The sequence below is a fragment of the Oncorhynchus nerka genome, linkage group LG28 (assembly GCF_034236695.1).
Source record: "Oncorhynchus nerka isolate Pitt River linkage group LG28, Oner_Uvic_2.0, whole genome shotgun sequence".
NCBI lineage: Eukaryota > Metazoa > Chordata > Actinopteri > Salmoniformes > Salmonidae > Oncorhynchus > Oncorhynchus nerka.
In genome coordinates this window covers 60,950,668-60,968,455 of record NC_088423.1, presented here as the reverse complement: position 1 = coordinate 60,968,455, position 17,788 = coordinate 60,950,668, and the positions used below count along the sequence as shown (strand labels likewise).

Genomic DNA, 17,788 nt, shown 5'->3' with positions numbered 1-17,788 from the left:
TTCCCGAATGCAATGTATATAATTTTTCTGGTAGATGTTTTCTAAGACCTGTTTCCATCTGTTTTACCAGAAATCAAAGCCTTTGCTTTATTCCACATTTTTAGGATGGAAACGGTTGACAAATGTATATTCCTTAATTTATTAATGATATATACTTCATTTGACACCCACATTTGACATGCTCCTATGAACTTCACATGTAGGTGCTAATGGGTCATTTTTACATGGAAATTACTTGCTACTGATTTATGATCTTTCAAAAAGGTAACAAAACATACTATCAGATAGCCTAGTGGTTAGAGCGTTGGATCGTTGGTTAGAGCGTTGGATCAAATCCCCGAGCTGACATGATGGCATCTTCATAATTATTGGTACTGATTTTGTGCACATTCTTTCTTTTTAGGCTGACATCCCATATCATATCATTATGCTCTATGTTCATTTAATTTCAAAGGAGACAGATTGACTGATTGTTTCATTGTAAAATTAGACTGACTTGAAATGGGGTAACATATTGCCTATGTGCAACAATGTTTGAACTCTAAATGCACTGTACGTACACAGCCTACTAATCGTCAAGTCTAAACGTTTTATTACCACTAGATGGCAATGGTTTACCTTTGGGTCGGTTTCATGTTATGCATTACCGTAATATTGTATATAGGACCGGCTATATATGCAAAGCTACTGTCAGCATCATCTGAAATGTAAGGATATTACGTTTAAGATATTTGCAAACAGACCTTCATCACATTTGAAAACCCCATGAAGATACCCTTTTGTTTGTCTTACTTTAAGTTTGATCTATTAAATGATAATAGCCCATTTGTTCCTGTTGCTATACAAAAATATCGTTGAAGTAGGGCCTAGGCTGTTGGCCTATTACATTTGGAGCGCAATATGTTTGCAATAGAAAAAGGCTGCAGAGGTTTGTTCCATAGTACAAAAATTAACGCCCATCTATTATGGATGTAGCGCGGCAAAAACCTGTCACTAAGGGAGACGCGCAGGTTGCGTATATGCCAATGGTCTGTGCACTGCTGTGTTGTGGATGGTCGGGAGAGTTTGCGTAATTTGGAGAGAATTAACGCGTGGGTAGACGCCACGTAGAGAAATCTTCAACATCTCAAAAAGGGACATTTCAGGTACTAGCTTCATTTTATCATGTGTTTTAATTTCAATATAGTGCTTTTCAGAATATTTTAAACTTGACACTACTGCTCACCATTTCCTGTAGACAACAAGCTGTCAGGTTGCTTCTTAAGGAGATTAACTACCTAGCCCTCACAATCTTTTTGTTGCTAAGGCTTTGGAAAGAAACATGGCAGAAGCAGAAAAGCAAAATTTGACAACATCATTATCAGGTACAAGGTTGTAGGCCTAACTAACTCAAATATACTAAACTGAACAAAAATATAAATGCAACATGTAAAGTGTTTCCATGTTTCATGAGTTGAAATAAAAAAATCCCAGACATTTTCCATATGAACAAAACTCTTATTTCTCTAAAATGTTGTGCACAAATTTGATTACATCCCTGTTAGTGAGCATTTCTCCTTTGCCAAGATCCTCCATTCACCTGACAGGTGTGTCATATCAAGAATGTCCACATCAACATGTGCACCTTGTGCTGGGGACAATAAAAGGTCACTTTTAATGTGCAGTTTTGTCACACAACACAATCCCACAGATGGGGGGGGTTGTGGAAGTGTGCAATGCGGGAGTGTGCAATTGACATGCTGACTGCAGGAATGTCTACCAGAGCTGTTGCCAGGGAATTTAATGTTAATTTCTCTACCATAAGCCGCCTCCGTCATTTTAGAGAATTTGGCAGTATGTCCAACCGGCCTCACAACCGCAGACCACGTGTAACCACGCCAGCCCAGGACCTCCACATCTGGCTTCTTCACCTGGGGGATTGTCTCAATAGGGGGAGGTTTTGGAGTGCTGAGGAGTATTTCTGTCTGTAATAGAGCCCTTTTGTGGGGATAAACTCGTTCTGATTGCCAGGGCCTTGATCCCCAGTCTGTGGTCATGGCTGCCAAGTAGGTGGGCCTATGCCCTCCAAGGCCCACCCATGGCTGTACCCTACCCAGTCATGTGGAATCCATAGATTAGGGCCTAATTTATTTATTTCAATTTCCTTATATGAACTGTTACTCAGTAAAATCTTTGAAATTGTTGCATGTCGCATTTATATTTTTGTTCAGTATACATCGACATAGTTTAACAGCACAATGACAATAGTAAACCTTACTTGGCTTGGCTAGATGGCTTCTTTTTTGGCTTGTAACCAGTAGCTTTTGGCTCCCTATTTACACAGTCAAGTGTTTTGTTGTTTGAATGAGAGTTGCTATCCATCTTGGAAAATAAATTAAATCAATACATCAAATATGTAATTACAATCTTTGTCTTATGGCGTCAACTTTGCGTATGTATAAAATTATAATGATGATACAAAGTGTAGCCTATTATTGTTATTATTGGGCACAGTTTATTGGGATTTAGGCTATGCCACTGTTCAAGTGCTTCTGTACGTAAGTTTACTAGGTTACAACTACAGTAACAGTTTGTGCATCAGACCAGCAAGGCTTGGCCTAGAGTCTTCAATGTGTGAAACTAGTTCTAATCCACCTCACACCTGCCACAGTGTGAGGCTATAAATATGTTGATTGTGTCTCAGGTCATTAAAGTCCACGTGGAGTCATTAGGAGGTTTGTTGGGACAGTGAGCCAGCCTCACAGGATGCCATCACAGCAAGTGTAAGGACTATAGTGCTCTACCTGGCTTTGTCACAAGCTGCAGTAGCACCAACACTCCGTAATGGTTTGATTGTATCAGTATGAGAAGGCGACAGTGGACGCTGCCTGTCTACTCAACAAGCAGACATCTCTGCGTTTACACAAGCAGGCCAATTCTGATATTTTATTCACTAATTGGTCTTTTGACCAATCAGATCAGCTCTGAAAAAGATCTGATTTGAAAAGATCTGGTGTGATTGGTCAAAAGACCAATTAGGCTTTGTTTACACAGGTAGTCTAATTCTGATCTTGTGCTACTTAATTGGTCTTTTGTCCCATCAGATTGGATATTTTGCCACTAAATGGGAAAAAGATCAGAATTGGGCTGCCTGTGAGCATGGCATTGGGCAGCATAGACACACAGTCACAATCCGTTCACCTGTGTGAAACACACCCATCGGGTGACAGCGGCAGTGAGGTTGCCAATGTGCCACTCAGACCAGACAAGTGACTTTTACAAGGTGCAAAAGCTCAGGTCTTGTTAATTGTGTTGAGATGGGCCAGTTTACTTTAACTAATTAAGTTAAAGTATGCAGTGCCTAAACCAACCCTGTTAAGAAGTGATCTTAGTTTAGACAGCCAGTCAGACATGGGTCTATTGTATTTGTTTTTTTCCCCAGTTACTTTAGGTGCACTTGGTTTAGCTCACCTGGTGTCAGTGTCGGATGGTGAGGGTTTGCACTTTTAGAACTATCCCATGGTTGCTATTGTGCCTGGAAAGCCAAATGAGGCACACCTAAAGTATTGTACACACCTACGGAAATACAGCATAATTTAGACCCAAATATAATGCCAGTTCTTGTTATTTGTATCTTGTCAGCCATGGACTATTTAGGGCCAAATCGTCAACATAAAGTATTTGCCATGTATCTCTTTTGTTTACACTTGACACTTACATGCGACATCTGCTATTAGAATACGAAGATTGCATTGAAAAGACAGGTCTGAAAGTCGCTTTGTGGTCTGATTGTGTTCAGATCTGGCTGACCACTTCAGGAGTTGGTCTGGGATGCATTGTGTGCTGATTTCTCCACAGTCTGGATGCAATCAGGCTATCGAAAGTGCATAGGGTGGGCGACGTCATCGGTGGAATAGGCTAAATATAATAATGACACAACAACTGATAGGTACTGCTAACTACTGTAGCCAACTAATCTCTGGGAAAAATGTTCCTAGCGTGTGAGGAATCTCTTTGCTGGCCTCATAAATGCTAGCGAATATTTAGAAGAAAAAAAAGGTTTTGTTTGGCTAAAGTTATGCTAACCTGTTGCGATCCCTTTAGAATTGCTAGCTTGCCAGCTAGCTACAGAGGTTAGAGGTTAGTTGGCTATTTAGCTACAGTAGTTAGCTACTGCCATCAGTTGTTGTGTTATTATCATATTTAGCTTATTCCACCATTTGTAGAATGCATACTGGCATTTGAAAATAGTGCGGGAAAAGGGATATATATAGGTGTAGATGCATGACGCGTTCGGAATTCCGTGATCAGAGCGCTATGATCAGAATACTAAAGCTGCATGAAATGTCAAGTCTCGACACGGCCTTATAGCTCTACATCCACACATGTCATGTCACATTTAGTCCAGTTTAGGGTATTAATATTTTGGGAAATTAAAAACAGACTGATTTAAGATACGTATGATTGGAGCACTCAATGATACTGTTCAACATAGTCAGTGGCGGTTCTAGCCTGTATGGCTTCCTGTGCGAACCCCCCCTTCAGCACCATTCTGCACTACCTGTAATTTTTATTCAAACATTTGGAACAACACAAGTAAATAATCATAACATGTAAAACTATATAAATATAAAAAATATATACAAAAATTAGACTCATACATATCAAAAAGAAGTAACAAAGACAAATAGAAAGCATAGCATATAAATGCAAATAAAAAAGCAAATTGAATTATTACACTATTACCCTAAAACACACAAATAAAACTAAATTGCACAAATCCCAAATCACACAAATACACAAAATAGAATAACACATTTATAAAGAAGAGAACCTGGTTTATTTGGTAGCATTTCTTAATGTGACTGATTTTACTCATTTGTATTAGTACTGTACAAAGTTAGAGGTGCGCTATTTGATAGATGACCAGCTCCCCCTACCTTCCAGTGGGGAGACCTGAGGTCAACCTACCCCTCCCCATCTCGTACTTCTGAGTGGGAGACCTTCCCAGGCAGTAGCCTGCCTAGCTCACAAACTAGAATCAGGGCGCCCACTCCAACAAGGTTAATTGACCCACAGTCCCACACAGTGACATGATATCATTGACGTGAAGTGCAAATGAGCGATAGAAAACTGACTCACTATTCCAAATTTGTTGCTGCGTGTGCTCTGTGCAGCCCCAGGGAAGATGCCGCCCTGGGCGGCTGTCCATGTCGCCTTTACCTCAATCCGCCACTGAACATAGTCATATCAAGTATCTTGAGTAACCCTTTGTGTGCGTGTGTGTACATGTGTTTGTGTTTGGGAAACAGACCTAAGCGCCAGGTAGTGACAGTAAGAAGGGGAATAGTTCATACAGTGAAGATTTTTCCACTCAGTGGGTTACACCTGTCATTTGCCTGCTTGCCTTCCTGCCTGCCTGCCTGTTTATGTAACAGTCTTTGCCTTCCAGTGACCTTGTGTAACACTACAATATGTTGAAACAAAGTTGGATCAACCAAGACTATTAATCCCTCTCATCAATCAAATGTATTTATAAAGCCCTTCTTACATCAGCTGATGTCACAAAGTGCTGTACAGAAACCCAGCCTAAAACCCCAAACAGCAAGCAATGCAGATGTAGAAGCATGGTGGCTAGGAAAACCTCCATAGAAAGGCCAGAACCTAGGAAGAAACCTAGAGAGGAACCAGGCTATGAGGGGTGGCCAGTCCTTCTGGCTGTGCCAGGTGGAGATTATAACGGAACATGGCCAAGATGTTCAAATGTTCATAGATGACCAGCAAGGTCAAATAATAATAATCACAGTGATTGTCGAGGGTGCAACAGGTCAGCACCTCAGGAGTAAATGTCAGTTGGCTTTTCATAGCCGATCATTCAGAGTATCTCTACCGCTCCTGCTGTCTTTAGAGAGTTGAAAACAGCAGGTCTGGGACAGGTAGCATATATAGTGAAAACAATAATGGTCCTAAAATAGAGCCTTGAGGAACACCAACATTTACAGTCAGAGGGACAAACCATCCACAGAGACAAACTGATATCTTTCTGACAGAGAAGGTCTAAACCAGGCCAGAACTTGTCCGTGTAGACCAATTTGGGTTTCCAAGCTCTCCAAAAGAATGTGGTGAGCGATGTTATCAAAAGCAACACTAAGGTCTAGGAGCACGAGGACAGATGCAGAGCCTCGGTCTGACGCCATTAAAAGGTAATTTACCACCTTCACAAGTGCAGTCTCAGTGCTATGATGGGGTCTAAAACCAGACTGAACCGTTTCGTATGCATTGTTTGTCTTGAGGAAGGCAGTGAGTTGCTGTGCAACAGCTTTTTCTAAAGATTTTGAGAGGAATGGGAGATTCGATATAGGCCAATTTAGTTTTTTATATTTTTTGGGTCACAGTTTGGCTTTTTCAAGAGGCTTTATTACTGCCACTTTTAGTGAGTTTGGTACACATCCGGTCGATAGAGAGACGTTTAATATGTTCAACATAGGAGAGCCAAGCACAGGAAGCAACTCTTTCAGTAGTTTAGTTGGAGTAGGGTCCAGTATGCAACTTGAAGGTTTAGAGGCTATGATTGTTTTCAGCAATGTGTTGAGTTATAGTACTAAAAAACTTGAGTGTCTCCCTTGATCCTAGGTCCTGGCACAGTTGTGCAGACTCAGGACATCTGAGCTTTGGAGGAATAAGCAGATTTAAAGAGGATTTGCTTTCTAATGATCATGATCCTTTTTCTCAAAGTTGTTCATGAATTTATCACTGCTGCTTTTTAGTTAGCTTTGCGACAGTATCAAAAATACATTTTGGATTGTTCTTATTTTCCTCAATTAAGTTGGAAAAATAGGATGATCGAGCAGTAGTGAGGGCTCTTCGATACTGCACGGTACTATCTTTCCAAGCTAGTCGAAGACTTCCAGTTTGGTGTAGAGCCATTTCCGTTCCAATTTTCTGGAAGCTTGTGTCAGAGCTCGGATATTTTCTGTATACCAGGGGGCTAGTTTCTTATGAAAAATTATTTTATTTTTAGGGGTGCGACTGCATCTAGGGTATTGCGAAAGGTTAAATTGAGTTCCTCAGTGAGGAATTTTTGTACTCTGACCTTAACTGCCTTGGAAGTGAGGGATCTGACATTAAGTAGCCCTATTTTGAGATGTGAGGTATCACAATCTCTTTCAATAATGGCAGGAATGAATGAGGTCTTTATTCCAGTGAGATTGCTAAAGCGAACACCGCCATGTTTAGGTTTGCCCAAGCTAGGTCGAGGCACAGACACGGTCTCAATGGGGTTGGCTGAGCTGACTACACTCACTTGTCTTCCTCTCACACTATTTCCACAAAAAAACATCTGGTCAGGAGGATAGATTTCCATTCTCTTTATTTATATATATATATATATATATATATATACATTTAAAAAACTCTACCTGGATTATTTGATTCTGCAGTTTAAGGTATTACTGATTATTATAATTGTTTTACCACTGTATATTGTTTACTCTCTGCTCACTCTGTTTTTCTCTACTACAGAGTCTCTGTTGAATATAGCTGTGGAATGGATTTACAGCCAGTAGAAAGATGATGCGGGTAGAATACCCTATTGGAAAGCGACTGTCGCCTTTGCCTGTAGGTTCTCAAAGCTAACACCATGCCATAAGGAACTGTGTGCGACAACGATTTTACTGTGGGCTGGAAAGAGGACCCTCTCAACTTTCAACATGCTGATAGCTAACAATAGCATTTTCAGAGAGCTCTTCCAATGTCTCTGGCCGACAGCAGGCCTCCGAGCTCCTCAGTCAGTGGAATAGTCCTTAATTAGGAACAACAAGCGCACTGCACCGCCATCTGCTCTACATAAACAGATATATTGGACACATCAAGCTGCCGTGCAGAAGCTCAAACCGGCAGCTGGCAGCTGGCACTTCTGCATGTGTGCACCTGTGTCTGTATAGTTAGTGTGTATGTTTCCCTGTCTGCATGTGTGTGTGAATGTGCGCCACCTTGGATCCTGCTCGGAGCCACACACAGCCCGGGCGCCCAGCCTTCGGCCCGGAGATGCTACAGACCAACAACTACTCCCTGGTGCTGCTGATCCAGTTGAGCTTGTTGACCTTTGACCTGTTTGTCAACTCCTTCAGCGAGCTGCTGAGGGCCGCGCCCGTCGTCCAGCTGGTGCTCTTCATGTAAGACGCAGGGAAGGATGGGAGAGCCAGGGGGTAGACTCTGATGTAAATTCATTATTCAAAGCTTATTTAAGAGGTAGAAAGTGTGGGAGAGAAAGGGGATTGGCACAATGTAAAAAAGCAGTGTTTCTCAACTCTGGAGCCTCAGCACAGTGTCTGCATGTGTTCATTTGTGTGTCTTCATTCGTTTAACGTGACTGTAACTAAATGGAAGCTCCTCTCTGTCTCTCTCTCTCTCTCTCTCTCTTTCTCAGTATCCAGGACATAGCCATCCTGTTTAACCTGATCATCATTCTGCTGATGTTGTTCAACACCTACGTGTTCCAGGTGGGCCTGGTGTCCTTGCTGCTGGAGCGTTTCAGGGCCCTGCTGCTGCTCTCCACCCTCTACCTGACCCTCAGCATCTCCCTACACTCCTGGATCATGGTACGCTGTGTGTGTTAATTCAAATCAAACGTTTATTCGTCACATACACAGTTTACAGCAGGTATGGAAGGTGCAGCGAAATTATTACGTGTTAGCTCCCTCGACAATGCAGCACATTAGTCAATATCAACATCAAAAAGAGTAAAGTCAAAAATAACAAGTAAGAGAGATAATATGCATAGTAATAATGGACTGTATTTACACTGCATTTAAAAATATAAAGTGGGCAGTGAGGGACTTGGTCTAGCAGTGGAATAAATAGTATTTAATAGAACAGCAGGGTTGACTGTGTGTGTTCCACTCGCACTTGTCTTTCTCCCCCCCCCAACTAGCACCGACTTTGATTAGCTACTTTGAGGAAAAATGTGATTGTCCCACCATCACTAACTGTAAGTCCCTCTGGATAAGAGCGTCTGCTAAATGACTCAAATGTACAAACGTCAAGTGTGTGTGTGTGTGTGTGTGTACGTTTTTGTGTAAGGGATGGATGTGTGGGTAGTCGGTGCAAATAATCTCTAAAGTGCGGATCATCTCTGAGGTTCAAATAGTCTCTAAGGTGCAGGTCTGTGCAGGCAGACAGCTAGGATTAGCTGCTCAGCAGTCTGATGGCCTGGTGGTAGTAGCTGTCTCAAAGCCTGTTGTTCTGAGACCCGATGCTCCGATACCGCTTGCCAGGCGGTAACAGAGTGAATAGTCCGTGGCTCAGTTGACTAGAGTCCTTGACGAGCTTAATGGCTTCAAGTTTTCTGTAGGCCGTCAGAATTGTTTATTACATGTGTGTTGTAATTTACTATCAAATGATGGTTCATTTATATGTTTTAGTGAAAGAATGCTATCCCTCAAACTGTGTGGTGTATTGGGTTGTGTCTATCTCTGCAGAATCTACGCTGGCTAAAATCAAACCGCTATGTGTGGACTGATGGTCTCCAAGTGCTTTTTGTCTTCCAAAGAATAGGTGAGGCTGTCTTTTCCTCACACGCTTACTGAAACACATTTTAGGAAACCTTTTAGGCCTGAAACGCAATCCATCTTGGGTGCCTTCATTGAATCAAATAAGGTGGAGATCAGTGCTACAACGGTAAATACTTATTGAAGGAGTGTAGTACTACATCTGTCATACACACATGCACAAACACACGCACACCCAGCTCTCACACTGCTTATTTGTGTAGCGTCGTAGATAGGTACCAGGTTGACCCTTGAGGGCCATATGGGTCTGCTTTTCATTCCCTTCATCTCCTAATTGATTAAGAGGATTTATTGTTTGTTGTCGTCTTTTCTGTTTCAAAACCAAATGACGTCTGTATTTCATTGGCGTGCGATGTGTGTTTATGTGCAGCGTCCGTGTTGTACTACTACTTCTACAAGCGCACCACAGAGTACCTGGGTGACCCTCGGCTCTATGAAGACTCGCCTTGGCTCAGAGACGCCTTTGCCAATGCCAGGGCCCGCCAGTGAGCAAAGAGCAGTGTGTGGACATGAAACTGGCATGGACAGATCCAAAATAAAGCCCTCCCCGCCCCGCGGACACAGAGAGACACTGCTACAGTATGTGCAGAGCTGAAATGGACGCTACAGTGCACAGGCCTGAGCTTATGTGGAGGGGGAAAACCAGAGGGAAGACCTCCGTGCTCTATCAGACATGGGTCAACTTTAACAAGGAGGGTCAAAAATTAGATTCTGCTTGGATACGGCAAGCCACTTTGCAGAGCAAGCCAGATGTACAGGCAAACTGGTATAGGGCCTTGATTAAATGGACAGAACGTTATACCATGATGACTTTGATGCTAACATGTGGGAACTCATAGTTTGATGTGACATTCACACAACAAGTTGTATTTTTTTTCACACTTTGAAACTGGGTTTGTCTGTGTCGTTTATCGATCAATGTAATCAGTGTGTTGTTTTTTATGTGGGATGATTTGTGAGTTTGTGTGCCAGATTTTCTTGTGAAGATAACTGGAAAAGAAAAACCAATAATGTTTTATGTGTTTTAAAATGCTTACTTTTTCCCCTGCTTTTTGTACTAATGTATTAAAAAAAAAAACAGACAGTACATACACTGATAAACCGTGTCTGTGCTCAGTATTCCTTTCAGTAAATACTTCCAATGTTAATCCTATATCACGCGCATGCACACACATTTATGTGGCACATCAATTTACGTCACAAGCTCTCAGCATTGTGACTGAGCTTACCTTTTTCGTATGACCCCATGCAGTCATTGCATTGACGTAAACCCACTGGATTGAACAGATGGAAAAAGACAAACCGTATAAACAGTCACATGCATGCAAAATCTCAAAACAATTTGGGTGAACAGGATGTATGCTGTGCAGATACAATATGTCTCAGAATAGGGGACTAAAGACCTACGTCAGTCTATATACTACTGAAGGTAGAACTGGATGTTGTCAGTCAATTTATCACCACATCTCTCCTAACCCACCCCATAAATAGTGCTCTACAGTAAAAATACACAGTATGCATGCTTGCTTTCAAGGAGCCGCAGACAGGGCTCTATTCTTATAACTGGGATTAATCAGGGATTTAGTCTTTAGCCTACAGTCCACAGGCCAGTGTTTTTGACAGCATTGATGTCACCTCAGGCCATGTGTTTATGAAGGTGTCAGCAAAGATGGTGGATAAACCAATATGTCTTACTCAGGCAGTTTACCATTGGAAACAATGGTCAAGGTTCCTTTCTGTGTAAGTGGGTGTTCCCTCTCTCACGTGAGTATGCTTTTTCCAGTGTGAGACCAATGGCTCTGGTCTACTTATTGTCCTCTCCCCGCTCTCCTCATACACCCTGACTAGAAAAAAATTGCCAGAGAGATGTCTCGCTTCTGGCACCCCATCCGTGGGGTGGGAACAATAAGTAGACCAGAGTGGCCCGTGCCCGAAAAAAATAAGGAGGGAGTTGTCTCGCTTTCTCTACCATCTCTGGTGTCAGTCCTATGTTAACCTAACTGCGTATGTACACACACACAGTACTCGAATGCCTGCCACTTTGACCATTATGGATTGATACAGTAAGTAGATTAAGTGTCGTTTACAGGGGTATTTTGCGCTTGATCAACCGTGAGCAACAATGCCATGGCTCTGAAAGATCTCTAGTCCTCCTCAGTCACTTGGCTCTCTGCTGCTGAGGTTGACCATTTAAAGACCGGTGTGATAAAACGTCATATTACAGCGGGGTAAGCCAAATAATTGAAGTTATGGAGCCCTCATCTTCTGTCCAATGCAGATGGACATGGCACACCGTATTATACAAATAAACGCACCAACGACAAAATTCGACATCCGAGCCACATGGGGCGCTGTGAAAGTAAATATCGATCTAGAGCTTTTAGCAATCCACTTCCGCTTTTTAATTTTTTTTAATCATCATTTTAATATCCATGGTTTCAACACTTGAGAAGGACTGATACAATTTCGCTGGTGTTTCTTATTCTGTCCTGGAACGCCATGTCGTATAATTACGTGGTAACAGCGCAGAAACCGACGGCAGTCAATGCCTGCATCACCGGTAAACGTGTTGTTCTTGTTTCTTGTTAGCTTCGCGCACCAGCATATCGTGGCAACCTCATCCACTACAACGTTAAGCTGAAGCCAAGCTACAGGCACTTGCAGGCCGGGCTCCCTTTGATATTGCCAGCAAGTCTATCAAGTCCCTTAAATAGACATTTTGAATAACCATCCGTGGTCGACTAATATCGTATGGCTAGTTATCAATTGTCATTCAAGTGAACACAAAATAGCACGAGTCAGTGGGTGCTCCTGCGCAGCCGGGATGTTTTGAAGCCAGCGCTAGCTGTCTTAAGCTGTTGATGTCAATTTGTTTGCTATCTAACGTCAGTCAATTGGAATGCAATTATCTTCTTGTTTATCAGTTTGCCAAGTATCTTAAAAACAGGTTTGGAACTTGAGTGTTGCTAAATTACACAGGTAGCAGACAGGCCACTGCAGTGCCAGTCAATATGTCCACCTACATAATACATTGGCAAATTATACAATCGGGGACACTGCATAGTTGGGGATGTAGGGAGATTTACTTAACTAGCTAGCTAACGTTACCCTGCATTTATTTTGATTGCCAATATATTGGTGATAGCTAGCTAACTATTCAATGTATTACTTTCTAGGTTAATCACGTGTGATTAAAAACAAAGCTTTATTTAAGGCATTATGACACTAACAAATCCCATATTATTAATTCAATAAATCACGCTATCAATGCAGTGCAACTTAGTGCTTAATTTGTGATTAGAAATGGTCTGCCTAGCTAGAAAAGTATTCCCAGTAGATAGAAAAGCAAATACTTGAACTCCAGAAATGTGCCTTTTCAAAATACAGGAACGAGATCTGCTAGTCATACGGAAAGCACTCCTAAGAAATACTAATTTCACTATTAGAAAAAGTTAGTCCGACTGACCAGACCACCCTCTCTTTCCAGGCCACTTCACCTCTGCGGAGGACCTGAATCTGCTCATAGCTAAAAACACACGCCTGGAGATCTATGTGGTCACAGCGGAAGGGCTCCGGCCTGTCAAAGAGGTGGGCATGTACGGCAAGATAGCCGTCATGGAGCTCTTCAGGCCAAAGGTGAGTCTACTACTACCTGTATGTTTGTGTGTGCATGTTACTCATTTCAATCGAGAGAAAACATTTTGAAACAGGGAGGTACTACCTGAACTTGTTCAATAAGAACACCAAATTATGTTTTGCGCTGCGGAAGGTTAAACTACGGTGTGCCCTTCTGAACAAGACCCAGGTTTCTTTCTGTAACAGCAATACAAGTTGTAAACTTCTCCTGATGCCGAATGTGAACATGGACATATGTTTTCACGGGCTTCAATGGAGAGGAACCTTTTCTCTGTTTTGACTGCAGGGCGAAAGCAAGGACCTGCTGTTCATTCTCACTGCCAAATACAACGCCTGCATCCTGGAGTACAAACAGAACGGGGAGAGCATCGACATCATCACCCGCGCCCACGGCAACGTGCAGGTAGGAGAAAAATAAATACGAGCATAGCCAGTGTCTTTGAGCTGTTGAAAATCAAAGTATGTTCTGCAAAACTACAACAGGAATACTCTGCAGACTGAAACAATAGGATGCCGTGAGACTCCTCTTAACTTGACCGACTTATTTATTTTTGCGTAGGACCGCATCGGGCGTCCCTCGGAGACGGGCATCATCGGCATTGTAGACCCTGAGTGCCGCATGATCGGCCTGCGGCTGTACGACGGCCTATTCAAGGTGATCCCGTTGGACCGGGAGAACCGAGAACTCAAGGCTTTCAACATCCGCCTGGAGGAGCTGCAGGTCATCGACGTCCACTTCCTGTACGGCTGTCAGGCGCCCACAGTCTGCTTCATCTATCAGGTAGGGAGGGGAGGAGGTAAGTCGCTCTGGATAAGAGCGTCTGCTAAATGACTTAAATGTAAATGTAATGTAAATGTAAAATAGGGTGGGCGAGGCACAGGTAGGAAGTGGTGGATGAAAGGGGTACAATGTTGGAGCGGTTGTGTGTATGCATTTATATGGGTGTATGTTTAGGGGGTGGCTGGGGAGGAGTTGAAAAAAATGCACGAGTAGGAATTTCATGCTGGTGAGAGAACATTGGGGAGTCAGAGGGGATGTGTCTATGAGACAGAAGTGCCTGTCTGGTGAATGGGGGAATGTGTGCTTTAGTTAGCAGAAATATCTGCGAGTGTCAGTCTGATTGTATCTGTGTGTTTGTGCTGGAGGACCCTCAAGGACGGCATGTAAAGACCTACGAGGTGTCGCTGAGGGAGAAGGAGTTCAACAAGGGGCCGTGGAAACAGGAGAACGTGGAGGCGGAGGCTTCTATGGTTATCCCAGGTGAGGAAAGAGAATGTTCAGGCAGGTTTCGACAATGGTCATCAGGGCTGTCATCCAATCCTCATGAGATTGACTGTGTTCTGATGTTCGAAACTCTTAGATGAGTGTTTAAAGATCACTTCCACTGGAACTGCAGCGCCCAAGGGTCCTCTTCTACTTCTTCCTCTTCGAGCGTATTTGAATGTGACTCCCTTGTTCGTTGATTGACTTGGTTGTTCATGTATTTGTATATTTTAGTCCCAGAACCATTTGGGGGGGCTATAATCATTGGACAAGAATCCATCACCTACCACAACGGGGATAAATACTTGGCCATCGCACCTCCCACCATCAAGGTAAGGTCACCCTAAATCAAAACAATGCAGAGGCTTTCAACTCTTTTCCAACATCATGCACCTTCATAGCAAGGATGAATTGGATATGGAGTACGTCACTTCTCCAGATGCTCAAAGCACTTTACGTAGATCAGAGGGAAACTCCCCTCATCCACCACCTCTGTTCCCTTTTCCTCAACAGCAAAGCACCATTGTCTGTCACAACCGTGTGGACCCCAACGGCTCGCGCTACCTGCTGGGGGACATGGAGGGCCGCCTGTTTATGCTGCTGCTGGAGAAGGAGGAGCTGATGGACGGGGCCGTGGTGCTCAAGGACCTCCGCGTCGAGCTGCTTGGAGAGGTACGTGTTGTAGGCCTTCTCTCTTTCTCGTTATCTGTCTCCCTTGCTCTGTGTTTCTTGTTGTTTTCTCTTTTTTTTGTGGTCTGTCTCATTTCTTCTCAACGTCTGTCTTTTGTTCTTTATCTGTCCTTCTCTCCATGTAAAGCCTTCTCTCTTGTTCTTTCTGATGTCTCTCTTGCTTTTCTGTTTCCCTATGATCTCTTGTTCTTTTTTATCTGGCTCTGTCGTCTCATATCTTGCTTTCAATGATGTCTCTCTTGAACTCTCCATTTTCTCTGCTTCTTTCCTGTTTGACATTCAACCTCTACATTACACAATTGAGTCTCAATGGCAGACTTATCCTTGAGTGTGTATTGTAAAAAACAAAAAGTGTACACTGGGCACTTTTTGTAAGTTGCTGACATATGAGATGGGCTCACGAGTAATGTCTGTGTGCATCCCTCCCTCCCTTGCAGACGTCCATTGCGGAGTGCTTGACCTACCTGGACAACGGTGTGGTGTTTGTGGGTTCCAGACTGGGTGACTCCCAGTTGGTCAAGGTAAGGCTGGTCATATAGGAAACCTCTTCAAAGGGTGAGACACTCTAGACCCAAACTGTTATATTCCGAGCTGGTCACGGGTGCACCTCAGCCACGCTCAAGGTCCTAACCGCCATCGATAAAAGACAGTACTGTGCAGCCGTCTTCATCGACCTGGCCAAGGCTTGACTCTGTCAATCACCGCATTCTTACTGACAGACTCAACAGCCCTGGTTTCGCAAATAACTGCATCGCCTTGCTCACCAGGCGATTTGACACACAGTGTGTCAAATCAGAGGGCCTGTTGTCCAGACCTCTCGCTGTCTCTATGGGGGTGCCACATGGTTCAATTCTCGGGCCGACCCTTCTCTGTATATATCAATGATGCCGCTCTTGCTGCGGGTGATTCTTTGATCCAACTTTACGCAGTCGACACCATTCTGTATACATCTGGCCCTTCTTTGGACACTGTGTTAACAAACTTCCACAGGAGCTTCAATGCCATACAACACTGCTTCTGGGGCCTCCAACTGCGCTTAAATGCTAGTAAAACTAAATGCATGCTCTTCAACCGATTGCTGCCCGCACCCACCCGCCCGACTAGCATCACTACTCTGGACGGTTCTGACTTAGAATATGTGGACAACTATAAATACCTACGTGTCTGGCTAGACTGTAAATTCTCCTTCCAGACTCACATTAAGCATCTCCAATCCAAAATTAAATCTAGAATCGGCTTCCTATTACGCAACAAAGTCTCCTTCACTCATGTTGCCAAACATACCCTCGTAAAACTGACTATCCTACCAATGTCATTTACAAAATAGCCACCAACACTCTACTCAGCAAATTGGATGCAGTCTATCAGTGCCATCCGTCTTATCTACCAGTGAACTGAGATAAGGCGGAGCTTTACCTAGCAAAGAATTATAGATGACCTGGAGCCAGTGGGTTTGGCGACAAATATGTAACGAGGACCAGCCAACGAGAGCATATATGGGGATATACTACCCACCACTGCGACCTGTATGCAACACCCACCCGTTTTTCTGCTTTTTTGCACACCCATATTTCTACTTGCACATCCTCATCTGCACATCTATCAGTCCAGTGTTAATTGCTAAATTGAAATTACTGCCCCACTATGCCCTATTTATTGCCTTACCTCCTTCATTTGCACACACTGTACACAGATTTTCTCTTGTGTTATTGACTGTACGTTTGTTTATCCCATGTGTAACTCTGTTGTTTTTGTCGCACTGCTTTGCTTTATCTTGGCCAAGTCGCAGTTTTAAATGAGAACCTTTTCTCAAATAGCCTACCTGGTTCAATAAAGGTGAAAAAAATAAAAATGGCCATCACTCAGTAATCGAAAGGTACAGATCAAACCTGTTTTGAAATTCAAGAGTATATGAAAGGATAAGCAAGCCTCACTATATTTTTTTCTGTACTGAGTGGTGGACATCATCCCCTTTGACCATACTTATTTTTCTTTGAAACAAAGTCCACATGTTGTTTATCTGGAGTTGTCACATTATTGTTATGGCTTGTAATGGAAATTATTATTCCCCTCCAGCTCAATGTGGACAGTAACGACTCCGGGTCGTACGTGGCGGTGATGGAGACCTTCACAAACCTGGGACCTATCGTGGACATGTGTGTGGTGGACCTGGAGAGACAGGGACAGGGCCAGCTGGTCACCTGCTCTGGAGCGTTCAAGGAGGGCTCCCTCAGGATCATCCGGAATGGTATCGGGATCCACGAGCACGCCAGCATTGACCTGCCAGGGATCAAAGGTCAGTGTGAGGGCTTCTGGGCCCTCTGGGGGGGGTGCTGCTCTCTCTGGACAAATACCCAATGAACCCTTAGCCCCTATACCCCTGGACAGTTGAAGATCTGAAGGAGTTGAATTGGTATAAGCAATATATGGAAGTGCCTCTACCTCTGATACATTAGGGCCAAATTCGAGTTGGCTTGAATGGAATTCTCAAATTCAAGCTGGGTAGAGGGAAACCCAGGCCAGTGCAGCCCAGTTTCACAACTGGTGCCAGCTCAATTAGAATCGGGGGTTGGTGACGCCTTTACTACACAACCACCAAGCTGATCACTGCCTGAAGCTGACACAACATTTAGCTAGCTTGTCCTGGCTT

General features: G+C 43.4%; 2 protein-coding genes across 3 annotated transcripts in view; both read left to right on the top strand.

The window, feature by feature from the left end:
- Positions 1 to 983: 983 nt before the first annotated feature.
- On the top strand, positions 984 to 10,649 carry LOC115113467 (transmembrane protein 138-like). Its single transcript, XM_029641150.2, has 5 exons — positions 984 to 1,145; positions 7,501 to 8,153; positions 8,408 to 8,579; positions 9,459 to 9,534; positions 9,919 to 10,649. The coding sequence occupies exons 2-5, from the start codon at positions 7,960 to 7,962 to the stop codon at positions 10,035 to 10,037; spliced, it is 561 nt and encodes a 186-aa protein (XP_029497010.2). The 5' UTR covers positions 984 to 1,145; positions 7,501 to 7,959; the 3' UTR covers positions 10,038 to 10,649.
- Positions 10,650 to 11,945: 1,296 nt separating this feature from the next.
- Positions 11,946 to 17,788, top strand: part of LOC115113466 (DNA damage-binding protein 1) — a 34,678-nt gene continuing 28,835 nt past the window's right edge. Inside the window, exons 1-9 of one of the 2 annotated variants that reach the window (XM_029641148.2) lie at positions 11,946 to 12,108; positions 13,036 to 13,184; positions 13,471 to 13,587; positions 13,744 to 13,965; positions 14,331 to 14,445; positions 14,683 to 14,780; positions 14,962 to 15,120; positions 15,576 to 15,659; positions 17,215 to 17,434. In XM_029641148.2, coding sequence (XP_029497008.1) covers positions 12,048 to 12,108; positions 13,036 to 13,184; positions 13,471 to 13,587; positions 13,744 to 13,965; positions 14,331 to 14,445; positions 14,683 to 14,780; positions 14,962 to 15,120; positions 15,576 to 15,659; positions 17,215 to 17,434 — 1,225 coding nt within the window. In that variant the 5' untranslated portion in view covers positions 11,946 to 12,047. Of the gene's footprint in view, positions 12,109 to 12,417; positions 12,496 to 13,035; positions 13,185 to 13,470; positions 13,588 to 13,743; positions 13,966 to 14,330; positions 14,446 to 14,682; positions 14,781 to 14,961; positions 15,121 to 15,575; positions 15,660 to 17,214; positions 17,435 to 17,788 lie in introns of those variants that run through there. The other variant, XM_029641149.2, reaches the window with a different exon arrangement.

Coding starts and splice junctions, on each gene's coding strand:
- LOC115113467 (XM_029641150.2), top strand. CDS start 7,960: ATGTGCGCCACCTTGGATCCTGCTCGGAGCCACACACAGCCCGGGCGC. Junction 8,154..8,407: donor GTCCAGCTGGTGCTCTTCAT/GTAAGACGCAGG, acceptor TCTCTTTCTCAG/TATCCAGGACATAGCCATCC. Junction 9,535..9,918: donor TTTTGTCTTCCAAAGAATAG/GTGAGGCTGTCT, acceptor GTTTATGTGCAG/CGTCCGTGTTGTACTACTAC.